The sequence below is a fragment of the Strongyloides ratti genome (assembly GCF_001040885.1).
Source record: "Strongyloides ratti genome assembly S_ratti_ED321, chromosome : 2".
In the NCBI taxonomy this organism is placed as follows: Eukaryota; Metazoa; Nematoda; class Chromadorea; order Rhabditida; family Strongyloididae; genus Strongyloides; species Strongyloides ratti.
In genome coordinates, this window is record NC_037308.1 from 13,722,364 (window position 1) to 13,746,190 (window position 23,827).

The 23,827-nt window shown below is 20.9% G+C and overlaps 10 protein-coding genes across 10 annotated transcripts; 4 read left to right on the top strand and 6 right to left on the bottom strand.

Moving 5' to 3' along the window:
• Nucleotides 1–2,542: 2,542 nt before the first annotated feature.
• On the top strand, nt 2,543–3,463 carry SRAE_2000437300 (Hypothetical protein; the record flags this gene model as incomplete). Its single annotated transcript, XM_024643235.1, has 1 exon — nt 2,543–3,463. The coding sequence occupies one exon, from the start codon at nt 2,543–2,545 to the stop codon at nt 3,461–3,463; it is 921 nt and encodes a 306-aa protein (XP_024508925.1).
• A 306-nt stretch (nt 3,464–3,769) lies between these two features.
• SRAE_2000437400 (Hypothetical protein) lies at nt 3,770–4,495 on the bottom strand (the record flags this gene model as incomplete). Its single annotated transcript, XM_024643236.1, has 2 exons — nt 3,770–3,870; nt 3,913–4,495. 2 exons carry the CDS (start codon nt 4,493–4,495, stop codon nt 3,770–3,772), a joined length of 684 nt encoding a protein of 227 aa, XP_024508926.1.
• A 1,121-nt stretch (nt 4,496–5,616) lies between these two features.
• Nucleotides 5,617–6,399, top strand: SRAE_2000437500 (Hypothetical protein; the record flags this gene model as incomplete). Its single annotated transcript, XM_024643237.1, has 2 exons — nt 5,617–6,224; nt 6,273–6,399. 2 exons carry the CDS (start codon nt 5,617–5,619, stop codon nt 6,397–6,399), a joined length of 735 nt encoding a protein of 244 aa, XP_024508927.1.
• An 82-nt stretch (nt 6,400–6,481) lies between these two features.
• Nucleotides 6,482–6,718, bottom strand: SRAE_2000437600 (Hypothetical protein; the record flags this gene model as incomplete). Its single annotated transcript, XM_024643238.1, has 1 exon — nt 6,482–6,718. The coding sequence occupies one exon, from the start codon at nt 6,716–6,718 to the stop codon at nt 6,482–6,484; it is 237 nt and encodes a 78-aa protein (XP_024508928.1).
• A 3,791-nt stretch (nt 6,719–10,509) lies between these two features.
• Nucleotides 10,510–11,540, top strand: SRAE_2000437700 (Hypothetical protein; the record flags this gene model as incomplete). The annotated part of the gene is made up of 2 exons (XM_024643239.1): nt 10,510–11,031; nt 11,073–11,540. The coding sequence occupies 2 exons, from the start codon at nt 10,510–10,512 to the stop codon at nt 11,538–11,540; spliced, it is 990 nt and encodes a 329-aa protein (XP_024508929.1).
• Nucleotides 11,541–12,011: 471 nt separating this feature from the next.
• SRAE_2000437800 (Hypothetical protein) lies at nt 12,012–12,293 on the bottom strand (the record flags this gene model as incomplete). The annotated part of the gene is made up of 1 exon (XM_024643241.1): nt 12,012–12,293. The coding sequence occupies one exon, from the start codon at nt 12,291–12,293 to the stop codon at nt 12,012–12,014; it is 282 nt and encodes a 93-aa protein (XP_024508930.1).
• A 1,014-nt stretch (nt 12,294–13,307) lies between these two features.
• On the bottom strand, nt 13,308–14,234 carry SRAE_2000437900 (Thymidylate synthase; the record flags this gene model as incomplete). The annotated part of the gene is made up of 2 exons (XM_024643242.1): nt 13,308–14,047; nt 14,093–14,234. 2 exons carry the CDS (start codon nt 14,232–14,234, stop codon nt 13,308–13,310), a joined length of 882 nt encoding a protein of 293 aa, XP_024508931.1.
• A 1,986-nt stretch (nt 14,235–16,220) lies between these two features.
• On the bottom strand, nt 16,221–18,966 carry SRAE_2000438000 (Glucose-6-phosphate 1-dehydrogenase; the record flags this gene model as incomplete). The annotated part of the gene is made up of 3 exons (XM_024643243.1): nt 16,221–16,490; nt 16,535–17,883; nt 18,948–18,966. 3 exons carry the CDS (start codon nt 18,964–18,966, stop codon nt 16,221–16,223), a joined length of 1,638 nt encoding a protein of 545 aa, XP_024508932.1.
• An 89-nt stretch (nt 18,967–19,055) lies between these two features.
• SRAE_2000438100 (Lysophospholipid acyltransferase 7) lies at nt 19,056–20,392 on the top strand (the record flags this gene model as incomplete). Its single annotated transcript, XM_024643244.1, has 3 exons — nt 19,056–19,065; nt 19,230–19,469; nt 19,515–20,392. The coding sequence occupies 3 exons, from the start codon at nt 19,056–19,058 to the stop codon at nt 20,390–20,392; spliced, it is 1,128 nt and encodes a 375-aa protein (XP_024508933.1).
• Nucleotides 20,393–20,517: 125 nt separating this feature from the next.
• On the bottom strand, nt 20,518–22,737 carry SRAE_2000438200 (Homeodomain-like and Myb domain-containing protein; the record flags this gene model as incomplete). The annotated part of the gene is made up of 3 exons (XM_024643245.1): nt 20,518–21,090; nt 21,207–22,508; nt 22,576–22,737. The coding sequence occupies 3 exons, from the start codon at nt 22,735–22,737 to the stop codon at nt 20,518–20,520; spliced, it is 2,037 nt and encodes a 678-aa protein (XP_024508934.1).
• Between the last annotated feature and the right edge of the window lie 1,090 nt (nt 22,738–23,827).

Sequence of the window (23,827 nt, forward strand, 5' to 3'; positions counted from 1 at the left end):
AAAAATTAATTATTTATATTTATATATTTTAACTGTACAAAACTAAATATACATATATTTTAACTAAAAATTTTTTTTTTTATTTCTTAATAAAAAGACCTCAAACAACTCTATTTCATTAATTTTAATTTCTTCTATCTATTTATAAATATCAATTACAATGACATCTCTTAAAACATTATATTAAAAATGAAAAAAAAAAAAATTTTTTTTCACCTATTAAAACAGATGTCCTTGTATAGAATAATATTTTAAATATTATATTTTATAATATATTATACAATACTACATAAAATAATAATAATTTTTTTTCTATAATCATAACAAAAGAAAACAATTTAATAAGTCCTTGATATGATAATTTCTTATTAAAAGTATAATAAAGTACATATAATTATTAAAAAAAGTTAAAGAAATATAATTTGACATATAAATGAATCATATATAAAAACATTTGTTTGATACTATAATTTTTTTTTTCTTAGTAATTTAAATACTTGAACAGATGGCAACATCTGTACTTAATACTTTAAAGAAAAGTGATATGTTAACAAAATATATATATATAAAAGAAAAATAATATTAAAATACAATAAAATATTTTATATTTTTATATATTCTTTTTAAAAATATTAATCTTTTAATAATGTTAAGGATAAAATAAGATAAAATTTAGAGTATTTTTATGAAAAAAGATGATCTATCAAAATAAATAAGATTTTATATATAATGATAATTGAAATATTGTTGTTTGTGTATACTTTTTAACATTATTATAGGTATCTTTAAAGATTATATATAATATAAAAAAGTAAAGTTGATTATTGTTAATAAGCACATTAATCATCGGAAGGCTTATCTTTAATTAAGTCTTTAAAGTAAAAAAAAAATTACATTTAGCAGGTGAAAGGTAATTGAATGTTTCTGATATCATCAATTGTAATTTAAATAATTATATGATTATACAAACCATGAAATTAAAACTATACCTAAAGTTTTGGCGCTATCTATAATAGATTAGATACATAAGTAGATTTGTTATTAAAAGTAAGTATACTTCAAGTATAAAAATAATAATTTATATGTAAAAAAAGTTGTTTTATGCCAACTTGTTTAAAAAAAAAAAAACTAAAAAAGCTATTTATAATGTTCTTGAAAATGTTTCTACTTACTAATAAACTTATACTAGTTTAAGGATTAAATTACCATTTTTCAAATCTTTATATTTTTAATTTCCATATTTAAATCATTTATTTTTTTTTCCTACTTTCTCATTTAATTAATATAGATAATTATATTAATCTCCTAAGTTATAAATAAAATTTTTTTTGTTACTATAGAAATAAAAATATCATTAATTTAAAACGATTTTTTGTTTGTCAAAAAATATTATATAAAAAAAACAACTTTTTTTTTTAAATAGTAAACTATTAAAAAAAAATTTTGACAAAATATTTTTTCATTTAAACAATTTCATTTATATACTACACTCCTTAATATTTTATTTAAAAATATATAATTTTTATGCAATTACAAGTAGTTTATATTCCTGTCAAATATTTTAATTTTTTTCTTCAAAATTATTGATATATATTATTTCAAAATAATAATTTAAAATTAATAATATTTATTTGTAAAAAGATATTATAAATATTAATGTCAAAATGTATGAGACAATTTAATCAACTGTCATAATTAAAATTGTATAATATTATATGAAGTTAATGTAACCTTTTTTTTATTAAATTGACATTCATTTTTCATATTAAACTCAAAACTACTTATTGATAATAAATTAAATAATATTCAAACCACATTTTTTTTTGTCAATTTTAAAATTTCTTTAAAATAAATATAGAATTAAAAGTTATTTTTATCCTAATGAACAATATATCAATATAATTTATTTTCAAAGCGTTTAAAAATAGTAGATAATAAAGACAAATTATAAAAAAAAATACTTATCTAATGAATGAAAAGGATAAACGTTTTCAGTGTAATATATTTTCTCTGGTAAATTTTTGAATTATGAATTATAAAAGAACATAATATGAATAAAAAATTTCTGTAAATATTAATTAATTTTATATTAAAATAAATATGAAAGAAAAAAAAACCTAAATGTTACGCTATAGTTGGTTTGAAGAAGAAATTTTTTAAAATAATTAAAAAAAATTGTCACTCTAATAACAAAAGTTTATTTATGTGTTAATATGGATAAAAAATCTGATTAAAAAAAAAACTATTTTTTTTTATTCTTATACTTTATTACATATGGTTAACATTATATAAAATAAATACTTTTTTTTTATCTAAAGCAATCAAATGTTAAATGATTAAAGTCATCCAAAAATTTTACATAAAAAGTAAAAGAATATATCTTTTCATTCATAACCCACAACTTATTTTTTTTTATTGACTTGAACGCATTTTTTGGTTACTAATTGTGTCTTTACAATATATTACACATCTTTTGAATTATTTTTTTGTAAGTTATTATTGTAAAAATAAAATAAATTACTTAATTATAGTTTTTACATAAATGAAACATCTCAAAGATACTCTCATTAATAATAGAAATAAAGATGTCAAAGTATCTTCCAAAAAAGAAAAGATAGATGATAACAATTCATTGTTGTCATCATTTTCTTCATCCTTTTCATCTTCAATTTCTTTTACTTGTGATACTGTAAAGGAAATATTTAACAAAGAAAAGTATAAATCATTTGGTAAACGTTTTTCTATTAAAGAAAAAAAACCTAAGAAAAAATTATCTTTAACACCAGAAGATTTTTTTAAAGATATTTTTTTGAAAAATTCTATGGTAAATGACTATTGTCAGGCTAAAGAAAATAAACAATCAAGAATGTTTAAAAATATGAAATTACTTGGTATATTTAGGCGTAATAAATTACCAGATAATCAACAGATAAAAGAAATTAGTAAAGAAGAGAAACGTTTAAATTTTATTGAAGATTCAAAAATTATTGGAGATAAATTAATTGGTAAAAACCAAAGTAAGAGAAATGTTGATAAGGAGTTTGAAAAATATTGTGGTAATATTACTTTACGAAAATCTAATGAAATAGGAGAATTTGATGATGTATCTATCAAAGAGGTACTCTCACCACAAGAAACACCACGTAGTCGACGTAGAAAGAATGAATTTTACTACAAAAATGATTCAGTACAGTTAAAAGATGTACCATTTATACAAAGTTGTAGGTATGATATGCGGTCATCAATAAATAATCAACTTTTATATACAAAAGCAAAATACAAAAGACCAAGCAGAAGTATGTCAACAGGAAATTGGAAATCTTTATCTACAATTCATGAAGATTATGAACAAGTATTAATGAGACATCCAACATCAGATGAGGAGGATGATTCTGATTCTGATTACTTTGATGATTACATTGAATTAGGAGGATCTCAAATTCACTACTTTGACATGCTATAATTTTTAATATTTATACAATTTAACTAACTATAATTTTATCTATTAGACATATCTATTATTTTTTAATTATTTATTTGATATTGTATATGCAGAATAATAATTAAAATTCTGCAATTATTTAAACTTATTTATGTATCAATAATTATTATTTTTGATAATTATTCTAAATTATTTTTCATATATCTAATAAACTATTAAAAAGAAAAAATTTATTTTTTTTTGTATAAAAAATAATTACAATTTCTATTTAGAAAGCAAATATGTTCATATATAACTTAATTCATTTAAATGTTAAAAGATATTAGTTTATTTTCCAGCATATTGTGATGATGGACCTGATGAAGCATATCCTCCTCCAACTGAACCTCCAACTGGACCTGATGAAGCATATCCTCCTCCAATTGGACCTCCAACTGGGCCAGATGAAGCGTATCCTCCTCCAATTGGACCAGATGAAGCATATCCTCCTCCAACTGAACCTCCAACTGGACCGGCTGAAGCGTAACTTCCTCCAACTGGACCTGATGATGCGTATCCTCCTCCAATTGGACCTGATGAAGCATATCCTCCTCCAACAGATGGACCAGAAGCGTATCCTCCACCAACAGATGGACCAGAAGCATATCCTCCACCAACAGATGGACCAGAAGCATATCCTCCACCAACAGATGGACCAGAAGCATATCCTCCTCCAACAGATGGGCCAGAAGCATATCCTCCACCAATTGGTCCTCCAACTGGTGCAGATGCATATCCACCTCCAATTGGTCCAGAAGCATATCCTCCTCCAATTGGACCTGGTGGTGGTGGTGGGGCAGCATAACCAACTGGAGCTGGTGGTGGTGGTGGTGGTGGAGCAGCATATGATGCACCACCACATGATGGTGCTGGTGCACAAGCTGGGGCTGCTGGAGCACATCCACAGCCACCTGCACCACCTCCTCCTCCGAGTCCTCCGAGACCTCCAAAGATGAAAGCATCAGCTGATGAAGCAAGAGCCAAAACAATAGCGGAAGCAGTGAAGAATTTCATATTTAATTGAAAAATCAAATGAATGATATGATAAAAATTGAAAATATTACCATTTTATATATCAATTTTTGAATGCCAACTTTGTTAAAATTACCTAAAAACTGGTATTCATGCACCACCAGCTAAAAGAAGGTTACTTAATTTTATCTTTTGAAATAGTAAGATATCTAGTAAGTAGCAAAAAGAGACAAGATATTTTGTATATTTTGTTTTTATCAATTACTTTTCATCAAGAGAAGATAAAGTTCCATAAGTAGTAAAACTTCTTTTTTATTAACCTAATTTATTTACACTAAAAAGGTAAAATTATATTTCATTTATATCCTTTAAAACAAAATCTATAATACAATAATTTGTATTCAAATATTTTCATTTTTCATAATGTAACTTGTTTAGCTTTTTCATAAATAAATTTTAAATTAAAATTTGAAAATATAACAACTAGATTTTGAATATTATTACATATAAAATTATATGAAAGTAACAATATTGTAAACTTTTAACGATCATTTTTATCATATGTTAGATCTTTAAAACATTATAATTAGTTTAATTAATTTTATAAAAAGTTTTATAAATTAATTTATTTATTAAAGAGAATTTGGATATATTTAAATATATATATATATATAGTAATTTAATAAATTATACGGTATATAATTGCATTTTTATTATTTATAAATAATTAAGATTAGACTAAAAGAAAAAAGAAAAATAATAACTTTTAATATTTCTTTTATAAAATTATTTAATCAACATGAGAATAAAAAATAATTAGTAATATTTTTAATTTTAAAATTTTATTAAATAAAAAAAAATTTATTACGCAAAAAGTTTTATTATAAATTTTCAAATGTCTAATAATAAAGATTCTAATATAGCTGAAATAAATAAAATTATTGGAATAACTTACATTGTAACATCATTATCATCAATATTTTTTCAAATATTTACTTTTTGTGTTAGTTTTAAAATTACTATTATAATAATATTTATTATTTTAGATTTTTTATAAAAAACAATTTCTTCTCAAAAATACAGCATATAAATTAATATTATTATTAACTTTTTTTGAATTTCTTCAACAAATACCACATTTTTCAAGTGGAATTAGTAGTATCATGAATAAGTCTATTCCAACAATTTTAGAAAGATTTCTTGGTTCATTATTACAAACATCTTTCATGTTAGCTATTTTAACTACTTTGTTTTTAACATTAAATAGATTTTATATATTTTATGAAAATATATTAATTAAATTTATCATATATTCATTTGTTAAAAATATTACAATATTTATTACTATAGCTTTAGGTATATCACTTTTTATAACATATTTATTTCATGAATATGGTCTTGAATATAATATTCATTCACGTTCATGGAATTATATAATGGATCAAGATGATCCTATTCCTATATATGAATTTGAATATCTTTATACATTAATAATTTTATCAATATGTTTTATTTTTTATATAATAATATTTATACGTATCACAAATAATAGAATAATTGTTGATAAAACAAACAATAAACTTTTTAAATGTAGTGATATACGTATATTAATTCATATTATTTTTATTTTTTTATTTAATACAATTCTTGAAATATTTTGGTGGTATTTACCTAATTGGTTTGAAGGATTTGACTTATCAGGTGCAATTTTAAATTATGCATGGATAATATATTCTGGAATGAATACATTACTTAATATAATATTTATAAGGTAATTATTAAAAATAATAATTATTAAATAAATTTTTATTTTTTTTAGTCAAATAAATGAAGAATTTAAAAAAATTTTTACCTGTCAAAGTGATCATATATTTAGTAATTGTTGTAAAAATCAATGTAAATTTTTAAATACATCAAATGTTAAAAATATAACAATAAAAATATGAGAAAAAAACTTTTTATTTTAAATTATATTTGTGAAAATATAAATAATTAAGAAATAAATAAATAAAATTTATAAATAATTTCTTATTTTCCACATGGTGATCCACAGGATGGAGCTGGAGGTGGACAGGCTGGTGGAGGACAGGCTGGTGGTGGTGGAGGTGGTTGACAGACTGGAGCTGGTGGTGGGCATGCTGGAGGTGGTGGTGGAGCACATCCACATCCACCTGCACCACCGCCTCCTCCGAGTCCTCCAAAGATGAAAGCGTTGGTTGAAACAGCAAGAGCCATAAGAATAGTAGAAGCAGCAAAGAATTTCATTTTTGTATTAATAAATATTTTAAGAAATGAATGATATTTATTGTAGATTTTAGATTTCTTTATATACTCATTTAACTCGGATATATCTCTTCTATGATTAAATATTAAAAAACTTGTATTCTATAAAATATAAATTTTCAATAATTAATCTGTAAAAATAAACTACTTCAAAAAAGTAACTTTTCTTTGATATTTTACAATATCTTTTACATTACTTAATTAAAAGTAGATCAATGTAATTTTAAAATATTAAAAATCAAAAAAAAAAAATGTTGCCGTATGAGAAGTTATTTGCGTACTGGTTATTAAACTAGGTAAATTAATTTTTTTAACTTGTTCATCAATTTTAACTGACAATTTTATTATTATAATATACTAGATATAAAAATTTATTTTGTAAATAATTAATTTTTGTAAAATAGTTTTTACTAAATAAGATATATATCAATATTTTTAAATTTTATTGTATAATGTTGAAATATAAAAATGTTGTTTTAAAAAATTTAAATATTTATGTGATAACTTTTATTAGAAATAACATTATTTTAAATAAGTTTTAATTAAATTTTTATATGTTTGGATTTTACTTTTAAAATTATTGTGGTTATAAATTAATGCAATAAAAAAGTTAGATTTACAAGAAAAAGACAAAAACAGTAAAAAAAAATGATAATTATATTTAAACTTTGAAACAATTGTAACTTTTTTAAAAATTTTTTGTTTATTGGATAAATTTTTTAAACATTATTTTTCTGAAATTTGTCTGTTTGTAAACATAAGCTTATAAAAAATTATAATTTTAAATAATAAACTATTTATCATTTTACAAAAATACAATATTTTATTGAAAACTTTTATTGCATATGAATGAGCAAATTAAAATAAGAAAAAAATAGTTTTTATTTGTCTACATATGGATAAGAAAATGTCTCCTGTCTGTATTATTATATTTATTAAAATAGCAATGCTTTTTTTCAAAATATAAAAATTAACTGATAATGATATAATAGGAAATAAAAAGATTTTATTATGTATATAAAATAATAAAAAAAAAACTTTTTTCTTATCTATTTAAAATTTTAATTGTCTTTCTTAACTTTTTAAACTTTGATTTTTGATTATTTTATAATAATCAAATCAATAATTAGCAATATATTCAAATTAACAAAATTTTTTATTTCACATAATCTATACTTTTATTGCAAAACTTTTTCATCATAAGTTTTTATATAATGTTAAAAATTATTTTAGTTGAAATAGTTATTTTATAATTTTTTAATAAAATTAATTTTTAGTTGATACAATATAAATTTTCTTAAAAATAATTTTCATTCAATTTTATTTATTATTTTTGATATATGTTTGTGATTTTTGATTAAATAATGAAAGTATATTACTTTTTCCATTATTAATAATTTATCGCTTCCATTAAAATAAAATTGAATTGAACAAGTTTTTATAAAACTTTTGATATTTCATTATTGTTATCTTTGATAATTACAGGTAAATTATTTTTGCAAAAATAATTTGTATTATACATATTTTCTAATTTTAAAATACTTTCAATTTTAAATACATTTTATATAACATACATTTGGATATATTTTATGGTTTAATAATTAATTAGATATAGTATAAAGATTGATAAACGTTATTATATTTTTATAAATTATATAGAATGATGTCAACTAAATGATACTAAAATGATTTATTTTTTATATATGTAATCTTCAAAAAATAATGATAAAATATATGTTACATGGTATATATAATATCTTTATTAAAATGGTATATATCATCTATAAATATAGCTTGTTAGAAAAAATTTTTTCAATTAATTATCTTTTAATGAAGATAAATTATTAATCAAATGTTAAAGAACAACAAAATATGATATTTACCTTTAAAAAGATGAAACAACATAAAATCTTCTAAAATAATGTTTAATTATTAATGTTAATCTGTAAATAAAAATAAAATATTTAAATATTATTATTTTTTTTATTCTAAATAAAACTAAATTGTTACTTATTACTATAATTTATGAAAAAATTAATTTTTTTTATAAAATGATACATCCTTTGTTTACAACACTTTTAATTATTGGTTGTATATTTTGCTTATTATTAATTATAATACTTCCAATAATTATAAAATATATTTATTTACAAAAATTATGGCATAGATATTGCAAATCACTGCTTATTATTTTAAATATATCAATTTTTGGTTATGCTTTGATAACATTTATAAAAAATATTTTTATACTATATTATAAAAATTATCCAGGTTTATCTAATAATGAATCTTATATAAACATTCATCATGAATTACTTTTTTTGAGTGATTTTTTTATTGAATCAACAAGATTTTCAAGTTTTGCTATATCTTTAGAACGTTTTGTATCAACAGTATTAAGAAAAAATTATGAAAAATTAAATAATAATTGTATAACAATTATATTAATTACAATTCCAATAATATTAGGAATCATATTACCAGTTATTGGTTGTAATGTAAAATTTTTAAATCAAGGATGTTTAATTTATTGCATTGGAATTGATGTATCAATATTATTTATTGCAATATATCTTTTTTTTTATAATAAAACATTAATTAAATTTAAAAAAAATAAAGAAATTGGATTATCTGAAAAGTTTCAAGTAAATAAAAATATTTTAAAGTTTTTTTTTTAAAATAATTAATCTTTTTTTTCTAGATAAAAGAAAATATTTATTTAATAAGATGCATAATTCCAGTAACTTTTATTAATACTTCATTAAATAGTGCATTACATATTTTTTTAAATATTAAAAATGAAGTATATACACCTTCAATTACAACAATATTTATTTACACTTCATCTTTATTAACAGGATATATTATATATATTGTTTGGTTTTGTTTACAAAATCATTTAATTTTTAAAAAAAAATTTGTTAAAATAACTTCAATTTTAAAGATTAAAAAAAAACCAAGAAAGTTACCAAGTATTATGTTAAATGGTGATAAAAAAATTTATCCAGCTGCAATAAAAAATATGTATGGAGATGTTATTAAAATGGAATATGATCAAAAATCATATTTTAATTATTTTTCCAAACTATGGTAGAATTTTTGAAAAGGATCCCAAAAATTTATATGCTTTTTTTAAATATTAATTGTCTACAGTAATAGTAAAAGTTAAAGTGATTTTATTTTTTGTATAAAAAAAATATTGTTAATTTAGTATTATTAGAATTTTTATTACAAAATATAATATTTTGATCTGTTTAATAAATTTAAATTTACAGTTGTAAGATTATTGTTTCAATTTCCCTTGTTTAAATTTTTCATTAATAAAATTTTTTAATTTTACAAAGTTTAAAAAAAATGAAAACTTTTAAAAATTATATAAGCAGTACATAAAATTTTTTTTGCTTGTTATAAATATTTTTTAGACATAAAAACAAAATTTGTATTATTATTTTTAAAAAGATATTTTTTTAAATAAATTGCCAATTATTCGGAATAATTTTGCTTCAGAGATTTTGGATAATTAACAGTTAATCTGTATTATCAAATATTATTTAATTATTTTTTAATATAAATATGTTTTTTATTGTTAACAAAGTTAGAATTGTAGAAATTTTTTTTTAAAAAATACATTTAATGAAATGACTACAAAAAAAATTTTTTTACTATCAAAATATTTATTATAAAAATATATTTTTTATTAATACAATTTTTCATTTTTATTTTATATAGAAGATATAAAAATTCAAAACTTAAATTTGTATTTTAATATTAAAATGGTGAACATTTTTTATTTTTGGATATCTGAAGAAACTGAGGAAAGATTATTTGATTATATTATAACTATAGAATCTATTTTTTCAATATTTTTTAATTCACTTGCTTTTTTAATATTTCAATTAAAACCACCATTAAAAAATGATGCTTGTACAAATCTTTTAAAATGGGGTAGAATTATTGATATTTTTATACCTTTTACATTCGGAATAATGTTAAGAAGTAGAACATTGGTACCTTTGATTGGAATTGCTGCAAATGGTATATGTCATGGTTCATATTATCTTTGTAAAGCATCACTTACTTTACAAATGACATCAATATATCCTTTATTTAGTTATATGTTTTTATCATATATATTTAGATACAATATTTTTATTCGAAGAAATTATGTATATTATTTTTCACATTTTGAAAAATTTATTTTATTAAATATATGGATTATATTACCTATAACAACAATATTTATGTTTCAATATTATGGACGTGAAGATTTTATTTATGAAAGTGGAATTAGAAATGTATGTTTATATAAATTAAAAAATATTTTATTTTTATTTAGTTTACTTTAGCAAACTTTTATTTGAATAGAAATAAATTTACTTTAATTATTTATTCAGAACATTTAGAATTACCCGTATATATTTTTCTTATTATATATGAAGTTGCATTTATTTTTTTAAATTTATATTTAATCATTGCATATACTATTCCATTTGAAAATGAATTAAAAAGATGTCAAAAATCAACAAATAAGAATGTTGCTAAAACAATTAAATATAATATCAGATTTTTACGATTATATGTATCACTTCCTATTATTTTATCATTGCTTCCATTTACAATAGGATTTTTTCTTTCATTTGTACCATCAATAAGAAAAATTAATTTTTATCTAAATACTCGGCATTCAGTATTAGTAATGATTTATTTTTGTATATCTCCTTTTCTTACTTTACACCATGCATATAAAGGTTATAGTGAACGAAATGCTGAAAGAAAAATTCAACAATCAACAATTGCATCCTAATGTATCAAAATCTATTGATTATAATTTTTAATATAATACTTATAAAAAAAATTTAAACATTATTATATTTAAAAATTTTCTTTCATAATAAAAAGTTATTTTTTTTAAATGATTTTTTAATATAAAAAAAAAGATAATCGACGTTGATTATAAATGTTTAATTGGGAAACTTTTTGATAAAGTTGTGAAAATATAAAAAGAAAAGTTTTTTTTATAATCTTAACAGAGATTATCAAAAAAAAAACTTGTAAGTTATAATTTTTATTTTATTATTAATTATATTTTTATAATATTAAATAATCAGTATAAAAATTTTTAATCTTAAGTTTTTCTTGTTTCTGTGTGTATCTAATTATATTAAAAATTTTTATCTTAAAAATAAGTAATTAAATGTTTATTTTTTAACATTATTAATGATCAAATATTAAATGTATTGCACCTTTTTAGTTAATATGAATTTTTCAAATAGTTTTAATTATAAGAAGATCCTTCATTGCTACCTTCAGTATTGGAGCTGTCTGATCCATAGTAATCACATCCATACTCATCACAATCGTCATAATCAAAGTAATAATCTCCATAATCTTCATAATCATCATAATCATCACAATCACCAGCATAATCATATCCATTGCCATAATAATCTAAATTAGCTACAGCATCTGATTCATTCTTAATATTTTTAATGGGATTCCCAAAAACATAAATAACAAAAATAGCAAATAAAAGTGTTTGAAAAACTGAAGAAAACATGATTCTACTTTTAACTATTTTAATATCTCTTAAATACTCATATTTGTTGATAAGAAATAACAATAAAAATTATCTTTTTTAAAAGTATAATTTTTTTATATCATTTGATCAGCTTTAAATTACCATAAAAACACAAAACAAAAATAATTAAATTATAAAAAAATTGGATATTTATTTGAACAGTTGCCAAGGGATAGGATAATAAGCACTCAAAAATATTTTTTAACATAATTTAGGAAAACTAATTATTCCTCTTATTTCCATAAAAAAAATTTCTTTAAAAATAAATATAATATTATTTTTTTTATATTATTATTTCAAAAATAAGATAATAAATAATTTATAATATCAAGAATATTGATGTTACTTTGAAAAAAAAATCTTTTACTTAAAATTTGTAAATTTCACTTTTTTAAACGTGTAATTTAATAAACGTATTTCTATTAATGCACCAAATTGGTTTTTTTCTTGAATTATCATATTTACTTTTAGAATTTTTATCAACATTTGAATTCAGTATTATAAGTTTTAAAATCTTAACAATCAAATTATTTTTATTTATTACTATGCATTTATTATTAACATTTAAAGTTTCATATGTAATTTTTTTCCAAAGTTTTATTAACTTTTTGTTGTTGTTGAAAATCTCGAGATCAACATTAGTTTGTAAACTGCTTTTAAGAATTTTTTTTTCTACAATTTCATGATGTTTGATTTTAATTTTAATTTAATTTTTCTATTACAATGAAATTAAAAAAAATATAATAGTTAGAAGCCAACTATTAAAACTAAGCCAAACTTTTATTTTGAAAAAAATTGAAAATCTATTAAAAATACAATTGACCAAAATGTAAATAAACAATAAAATATTTGACGTATAAACAATGAAAATAAAGAAAAAATTTTACTTTTTGTCAAAAAAAAATGGCTCTTATAAAAATGAATAGTATTAAGAAATATTTAGTCTTAGTACTTAGTCTTATCAACAATTTTTAATTGACTCAATGACAAACTTCAAACAGCCATATCCATTTTAATTGGAGGGTGAAATTCATAATTTTCAAGAACAATATTTTTAGAAGTAAAATCATCAATTGTGTTTAAACCATCACCAACAAACTTTATTGTTGGAAATTGATAAGGTTCACGAGTTAATTGAAGTTTAAGTGCATCAATGTGATTTTTGTATATATGAGCATCTCCAATAGTGTGAACAAATTCACCTGTAGCTATTCCACAAACTTTTGCAATCATATGAGTTAAAAGAGAGTATGAAGCAATGTTAAATGGAACACCAAGACCAACATCCCCACTACGTTGATACAAATGGCAACTTAATTCTCCATCTTGAACATAAAATTGAGCTAAAGTATGACATGGAGGCAAAACCATTTTATCAAGATCAGATGGATTCCATGCAGATAAAATAATTCTTCTTGAAAAAGGATTGGTCTTTATTTGATCAATTACTTGGGCCAATTGATCAATTCCTTCACCTCTATAATCGGCGTCAACGCCTTTGTATGTAGCTCCAAAATGTCTCCATTGAAAACCATAAACAGGTCCCAAATCGCCTTCTTGTCTTTCAGTAAATCCAAGATTATCGAGAAACTCTCTACTTCCGTTTGCTTCCCAAATTTTAACCCCCCTAGCACTTAATTCCTTTGCATTAGTGCTACCAGAAATGAACCACAATAACTCTTCAACAATACCTTTCCAAAATGTTTTTTTAGTTGTTATTAAGGGCATTGTTCCTAAAATTAAAATAAATCTATATAATGAATATAATTATCACATACCATTTTTTAAACTATATCTACTTTGGGTTCCAAAAACAGAAATGGTACCAGTGCCAGTTCTATCATCACGAGATTTACCATTCTCCAATATATTTCTTATTAAGTCTAAATATTGAATTTCATCCTTATTAATACGTACCATTTTTATCTGAAAACAACTTTTAACATAATTCACAAATGATGAAAAAAAAAAAATTCAACGTCATCGTAAAAAAAGTGATAGTATTATATAACTATTTAAATTCAAATAAAATAAAAACGAAACAATTACTTTAGAAATATAGAAAATTAACACTAGTAATATTTATATGATAAAAATATAGCTATTTTTTTACACTTACAAAAAAATAACATTATAAATAGAAAATTACTAACAAAAACAATTATATAACCACTTAAAAAGTGCCACTAGAATTAAGATAATATGTAAAATACAAAAATTGGTTAACAGAATAAAAAAAATAGATATTTTTTAAAATTTATAAAAAAAAAACAATTATTTTGTATTATTACTACAAATTTAATTAATAAAAGAAATTATATCTTTAAGATTTTTATGACATTTTTTGTTGTATTAGATGTATAAACATCCAATTTTCTAACTAGAAATACTAACTCTTTAAGCAACATTTTTTAAAAGTATTATTAACATTGTATAAAAGAAATATTCGCGCGAGATTTTATAATAATTATAATAGATAACTCCAGTACTATAAATTTATATCTAACTTTTTGATAGGGTAATATAATTAATATAATTTTATTTTACAAGTAAAGATTCTTAAAATTTTTATAGTATCATTAATATGAAAATACAATCATACCAAATTTAAAGTAATTGTAATATGGAACGATGAATTTCATATAAATCAATCTAATTACGAAAATAAATGAACATTACTATTTCATACAAATTAAAAAAATACCTTTGTTATAGTTTTTTTTAATTACATTATAAATTTTCTACATATTTGTGTAAATTATCATTCATTTAACTTTTTTATTACATTAAATAGGAAAAAAAAATTGAACTAGAAATTTAAATATATATGATGCAAATTTTTTTTTTGAAACTTATAAAATGAAAGAAAAATTTAAAAGCAATCGGTTAATATTAAAATATAATTAATACTTTTTATTTTTTTACACTTTAAAAGTTATTTAAGGATATAAGGAATAAATTCTTAATAACATTTTTGAAAGTACATTTTTATTCCAAAAGCTATAGAAAAAAATATATTTTATTATATTTATAAAAATAAATATTTATGTTAAAATGTTTTATCAAATGATATTTTTTTTTAGTTTTTTTTAATATATTTTGTTATTTATATTACAGTAATATAAATATAAAAAAATTTAAAATTCTTCATAATTAATAAACTTTTTGTAAATAAAAGGTTATATTTTATAAGATTTAAAAAACATTTTTCTCATAAAAAAAATAATAAGTATCAATAGAAAAATTTTCTATAGGATAATAAAGTGAGATGTACTTTAAAAACTTGGAATTTGTTATATGTATTATGACATCATATATTAGAAGATTGTTAGAAAAATTACATCATGTTTTAAAGAAAATGAAATTTTCCATTTTTAAAAGTATATACATTTTAAAAAAAAATATTTTTCTTTGCATAAACGTAAAAAATTATGATATTTTACCCATCTTCTAAGTTATACAATCATAGAATCTCAAAGTTAAAAGTAATTTCAAAAGAAAGTTTATATTTACTTTTCATCGATGTAAAGTGTACCATAATCAGAAAATAGTTCATTTGTTTATAAAAAAAAAATTCCATAAATGGAATACTTTTAAAATATTTATCATAATAATATAAAAAAATTATAATTATATTTAAATATTAATATTATAAATGTTGAGGAAAATAAAAAATATTTCTTTTATAATGTATTATACAAAGTGCATATAGGTTAAATAAATTACTTTTTAAAATTTAAAAGAATAATTTAAATTAGAAAATAATTAAGTTAATAATATTAATAAAAAAAAATTAATTGTGTCATTTTTATTATAACATCATAATCTATATATATTTATTAAAACTTTTTTTTACAAATTTCATGATAATATATATAGAAAACAAATAAGTATTAGTTATGTTCATTAAAGTTTATTATGAATTTCTTCTGGTTTCCATTTGTATGTTCCTGTATATACAAATCCATGATCATACATCAATTGATCAGCTGATTTTGGTCCTCTACACCCAAATACATATTCTTCTGGTACAACTTTATTTTCTTCCAAATGTTCCAAAAATGGTGTAAAAATTTTCCAAGCTAAATCTAATTCATCTGTACGAACAAAATTTAATTGTGACCCCAAAAATACTTCAAGAATTAATCTTTCATAAGCATCTGGAAGGCGGACTCCCTAAAAATAAAATAATAGTATAATATTTATTTTTAAAATATTACCTTATATCTGGAACTATATGTTAAATCTAATTCAGTTTCTTCTACTTGAAATTCAAGATTAGGTTTTTTTGTGTTCATTTTAACATAAACAGCTTCATTTGGTTGAACTCTCATTACAAGTTCATTTCTTTTTAATTCACCAAAATCAAAAATATCTTTTTTAATATCTGGAACATCTTTGTATTGTACTCGGACTTCAGCTTTTTTTTCATTTAAAGCTTTACCACAACGAAGGAAAAATGGAACACCACGCCATCTATCATTATCAATATACAAAACACATGTACAAAAAGTTGGTGTAATTGAATTTGGATCTACACCTTCATCATCCTTATATCCAACACGAAATTCTTCATTTGGTGATTCTGGATTACCAACATACTGGCCAATGACATAGTCATTAAATGAAATAGGTCTTATAGCTTTTAATACATTAACTTTTTCATCTCTAATATCATCTGCTGCTAAACTTTTTGGTTTTTCCATAGCAACAAGAGAAAGTATTTGAATTAGATGATTTTGCATAACATCTCTTATAATTCCACTTTTTTCAAAATATCCACCACGACCTTCTGTTCCAAAATTTTCTTTAAATGTTATTGTTACTGATGAAATATGTTCTTTATTCCATGTTGGATTAAAAATTCTATTACCAAATCTCAAAACCATTAAATTTTGTACCATCTCTTTTCCTAAATAATGATCAATTCTAAAAATTTCTTCTTCTCTAAATAATTTTGAGAGATGATTTGATAAATTTGTTGATGAATCAGTATCATGTCCAAATGGTTTTTCAATAATAATTCTTGTCCAACATTTAGTAACATCTCCCATACAATGATCATGAATTTGTTGTGTTACCTCAGTATAAACTGATGGAGGTAAAGCCAAATAATAAAGTCTATTAACACCTTGAGATGTATTATTACCTATTTCTTCAATTGCATTATTTAATTTTTTATATCCATCTCCTTTATCATATGAACCAGAAAAATATCTTAAATCATTACAGAAATTGTCAAATTTTTTTTCTTGACCACTTTTAATACTACAATACTTTTCAAAACCTTTTCTCCATGAGACATTATCTAAATTACTTCTAGCATAACCAAAAATAGAAATTTTATATGGTAATAATTGTTCACAATATAAATGCCATAATGTTGGCATAATCTTTTTTTTAGCTAAATCACCAGAAGCTCCAAAGACAACAAAAACATGTGGTACACTAGAATCAATGCTTGTTCTACGAACATGTTTCCTATAATCTTCAGCATAATCCTTTTCCCAATCTGGAACTGTTAGTTTGCATGTTGATGTTAAATCACTACCACGATACATTTTTAAGCCTAAAAAATTTATTAAAAATACTAAAATAAAAATATGTCAATTTGTACATTTATAAAGAAAAATTTTAAAGTTGTCAAAATAAAATTAATTACTAACAATAAACTAGATTTTTAATTTTAAAAATAATAATAATTTATTTTAATAATAATTGTTAATAAAATTTTATAATAAATAAATTTGTTTGTGAATAAAATGAGCTGATTTTTATGTTAAATGCAATATATCAAAAAGGTGGAAATTGATAGTCTCATTTTTAGAAATAATAAAAAGTCTTATCAAATGTTTGAATAAGAATATGTGTTTGAATATATATAATATTATTTTATCTTTTTTTTTAATAGTGAATATATATTTACTTCAAAGATAAGAAATATAACATTGAATTAGAACTTTTTCTAATATAATAGTAGTTACTTTATAAAAATAAATGTTGGTAAAAATTTTAAAAATGAAATAAAATTATATAAAAATAATCATTAAAAGTTTATTTATAAATGACATAAATTAAATATTTAGTATAAAGTTGTTCGTTAAATTAAATAAAAAGACTACCTTAAAAAGATTAAATTAGTATAAAAATTAAAATAAAATGTGGGAAAATGTATTATATAAAAATTTTAAATCTTACATTATTTAAATATATATATACATAAAATAATAATTCAATTATATTATGATAATTAAAAAAATTTTACTAATAACTATAAAAATGATAATTTTAAAAAAAGATAGTATAAAAATATATTTTTATAATGCTATTAATAACAATAAAACAATTTTTTTTTTTACATTTTATTATCTATAAAATTTAATTGATAAATTTTATAATTTATTATAACATTATAAAATAATATTTTATAAAAAAAAATCCAATTAACATTAAAAATAAAATGATTATAAATAGTTACCTAGACAATTTGATAACTTTTCTTATTTAAAAAGTGATAACTTTTAAAACGCTTTTATTTGGTGAAACGATATAATTGTTTTTTGGTAAATTACAACATTTATAGTTAATTCGTGTTTATATTATATTAATTTTTTAAAATAATGACTATCCTACAAAGTACACTTTCTTTCATATTAAGAATACAAAATGATCTCGTTTACCTAGCTATATTATTATTATCTTTTGCAATTGTTTTCAATTTTCGTATGAAAAAATTAATGAATGAGAGAAGGTATATTGATGGATTAATTGGTTTTATATTAACTTTTTTTTTACTTGGATATTCTATCATATATTCTTTTATCATTGTGATTTTTCATTTAATATTATATAAATATGCTTCTAAAAATCCACTTTTGGGAAAAGTGTCTTTTATTGTTAGTTTTTTTTATCTAGCAATTCTTCGTGTAATTCATCACATTGGTTTTCCTCAATTACAATTTTTATCAAATGTGGTTCAATTAATAATGACACTTAGAGTTATTGGTTTATCTTATGAAATTGAAGATTCAGTTAAAAATGAAAAAAATTTAGAAAAAAACAAAAATAATTCTGATTCATCAAGTAGATTTATTGAAATTCCAAATAGTTTTGATGCATTTAATTATTTTTATAATTTTATTGGTTTATATACGGGTAATTAATTTTATTAATAATTTTTATCAAAATTTTATTTTATAGGACCATATTTTAGTTATCAAATATATTCTGATACATTATCTTCACCAAAATTATATGAAATTGATGTTAAACCACTTTTATATGACAAATTATCAACATTAGGATGGTGTTTACCATCACTTATTATTATATATATTATTGCACCAGTAGAATTTTTAAAAACTGATGAAGTAACATCAACATCATTTTTGGTTCTTATTTTTTGGATGTTTTTAGCATTTCTTTATCTTCGATTACGTATATATACAGCATGGATGATAGCTGAATTAATTTGTATATTATCAGGAATAGGTGTATATCCATATGACTGTAATAATGTTTCATTTCAAGGACCAAAAAATATTGAATTATATAAAAAATTAAAAAATAAAATTGATATTAAATATGATGCATTAACAATATCAAATTTAGATATACCAAATGTTGAGATGTCTTCAGGTTTTAGAAGTGGTATGAGATCATGGAATCGTTCTGTTCAATTTTGGCTTGCTACTTTCGTTTATAAAAGATCTCCAAAATCTATACGTATGCCATATACAATGTTTATATCAGCATTTTGGCATGGAATTCAACCAGGATATTTTCTTTCATTTATGACAATTCCTATTTGTACATTGGCAGAAGATTTAATATTTAAAATTGTTGAGAATGATCCAACAACAGGAGAACGACCTAAATGGTTTCAATTTATTTGGTATAATATTAGAACAAGAGGTTTTGAATTAATGGCTAGTGGATTTTTGTTATTAACTTGGAATGACACTGTTAGACTATGGAATTCAGTTTATTGGTGGTTACATGTAGTAATGTTATGTATAATTATTTTTTCTAAATTATATCTTTCATTTAAAAAGAAAGATGGCAAAAAAAATGAGTAGAAAATATTTATTAAAAATGACAAACATAATAAATATATTTACATTATAAAAATTGTCATATATACTATATTATTATATATAATGGGAAATTTATATATAATTTTATTTTTTTTTTTTAAATTATGTTATTCTCCGGCAAGAGGTTTTGCCATTCTTTGCAAAAATGTCCATTGCCTTGCTTTATTTGGACTTTTTTGATACACAATACGTTTTTTCTTTTTTCTTCTTATTTTTTTAGGTACTTCTTCATCTCCTTCTTCTGCTGTATGTGGTAACTCTGTAATACCAGATTCATGTAAAGGTTCTAACGCCTTTATTTCATCCATTATATGTTCAGTACGGGCTAATAAACGACATAAATTATTAAATTGTGGTCCACTTAAAATTTGAAAGCAAAAAGATAGAAATTCATGAAGATATTCTTCATATTTTTCTTCATCAAATATACCTCTTATTGTTTCTTTGTGATTTCTTATATATTTTCTTCTACCAACTTTTTCATCAGTCTGTTTTTGAATAAATTTATTTATTAAATCATGTTCCCGTATAATTGAATGAACTTCTATTCTTCTTCTCCAGGCACGTAAACATCTATAAAAATTTATATCAGATGCTGCAAATGATTCATAACTACCAGTCATATCACCAACAACACTAAAATATTTATAACTTCGTTTTTCTAATTCATTTATATAACGCTAAAAAGAGTTTAAATGTTTAGTAAAAAAAAAGAAACATTAATGAAATTCATAAGTATTATACAATAGTAAAAATATTATTTATGAAAAAAATATATATTGGTATTATAACCTACCATATCATAATCATCGCGATATGGGTGATATTTTAAGACAGCAGCATCTTCTGGTTTGATATGCAATGTTAATGCTGGATCTACATCTGTTGTATTTTTCAGATGGAAAAAAGGTCTTGAACTTAAATAACAACGTGCTGCAGTTTTAGCTGGCACTGGAATACGATTAAGACGTTGAGATCGACGAACATCTTTGCTATCAGATGATGTACATGATGATAAAGATGAAATTTCTTCTTTAAATTTATTTTCAATTTGTTCATTTTGCAATGAAAAAGATGTAAGAGAATTGTTAAATGAACCACTATTTATTCTGGGTGATGATCTAGATGGTGTTTTTATTTCATCCTTATGTTCAATTTCTCCATCTATTTCCATGTTGTCATCATTATTACTTATATTTCGAATACCTTTAGCCTTGACATTTTTTTGCCTATTCTCAAATAAAATAATTTTAACATCTCCAGAAACTCTACGACGCTTCGCAACAGGTTGTTCATTACTATCTGATTCTCCTGTATCCACACTGTCTTTTCTTCCATCACTTTTTTCATCAATATCATCCATTTGATTTGTATCACTAAATTCATTGTCAGAACCTTCTTCATCCGTATATTCACATTCTTCTTCATCATCCTCATCCTCGTCCTCATCTTCATCATATTGAAAGTCAACATCTTTCTCTTCATCATAATCATCCATATCCTTCATAAAATATTCTCTGAGATCAATTTTTTCACAATATGGTTCAAGAATTGATGCCATTTCATCTACAATTTTAGAATTTTCTTTTCTCGTTGCCATTTTTTCTTTTAAAAGATTTGCCAAACCATTACATTTTTCACTTAATTCTTTTTTCTTAAGTCTTATATCAATTTCTTTTTCATTTTCTTCATCACCCTCTTTTTCCATTAACTCTGCTTCAATTTCTCTATCTCTCATAGTTTGCTTTATTCTACCACTAAGATATTTGGAAAAATCTATTTCTCCAGTTTCATCATTAAATTTAATACATTCAAATTCTCCCTCTATTAAACCACCAATAGAACTTTTACAAAATAATGTAAAAAATCTATTTTTAGCTTCTAAAGGTGTTCGATGAAAATAATCAGGCATCCCATCCCAATTACCAGCCCTATATTTTTTAGCCTGTTCTAGGACAATTTTATCTTCTTCCCATGTCCATAAATCATCATCTTCATCATTTCTAAAACATCTAAATACAACAGGACCGCTATCATCAATTATACAATAATTATGCCCCCTTTTATGTTCTTTGTTTTCTGATCCTAATTGAAAACACTAAAAAAAAAAAAGAAATAAAGAAAAAATGATTATAACATAGAAAGTCTTTTTTTTTTTAATTTACCGTTACACAGATATTAACATCTTTTTTTGTGCATTCTTTACATTTAATATAAGGATCACCATTTATTGGTTCTACACAAAAAAAACAAATAACTGCATCATTATCATTTCTTCTATCTTTATATGTTAAAGTTTTACGAACAATATCTTCATTATGGTCCATTTCTATGTTAGTATGTTAGTTAAAAAGTTGATAAAGATATTGCACATTAACTAAAATAATAGAAATAAATTATTTCAATTTAAAAAATAAATAAATAATAAATATATATATATTTATTAAAAATGTTTAAAAGCGTCTTATAAAACTTTTAATATAACCTTGCTTGTATTTGCAAACCCCTTCAAATAGTTATTTAATAAAATTTTATACTTTAAATGATGAAAATCAACAATTTGTCAATGTGTGTTTATATGATAAAAATCACAACAATAATAATTACGTGAAAATTATTATACAAATACTTATTACTTGATTATAATAAATATATATGCAAATATATATTAATATTATATTATTTAATATAGTATATTTCTTTATTGATAGATACTAATTAATTAGATGGATGTCTATCTATTATATATATATAAATATATACATATATAATATCCTTAAGGAATTTATTTATAATGAATACATTTAATTAAAATGGGAAAAAATATAATTTATTTTTTTTTTTCTACAAATAAATATTTGTATTTTTTTTTTCTCACTCTAAATCTTTTATAGAATTAAACTAATGTACTTTTTTTAGTTTACGACAAAAAAAAAAAAGAATTTTATTTAATTTAATCATTTATATAAATGTATTAATCTAATTTTACTGTTTATAAAAAGATAGGAATTTATTTTTAGCAGTTTTATTGTTAAAATAAACTTTTTTTAAGGTATTGTAGAAAAAAAAGTATTAACATACATTTTATAATTCATTTATAAGAAAATTTTAATGACAATAATAATAATTTAAGAATAAATTAAATGTATTCAATTTTTAAAGAATAATAAAATAATGTATTAAGTTAATATTATATATATATACTAACTTTCTTTTTAAAATGTATGGCAATAATAATAAACAGGAAAGCAATGGCAAAATGCCCTTTCTGAAAATAGCGTTTTAAGAACAAGTAGGGCCTGTTCTATATATATATATATATAATATATATAGTATTATTATCTTTTTTATGGATTACATATATATATATATATATATATATATATATATATATATATATATATGAATTAAAAATTA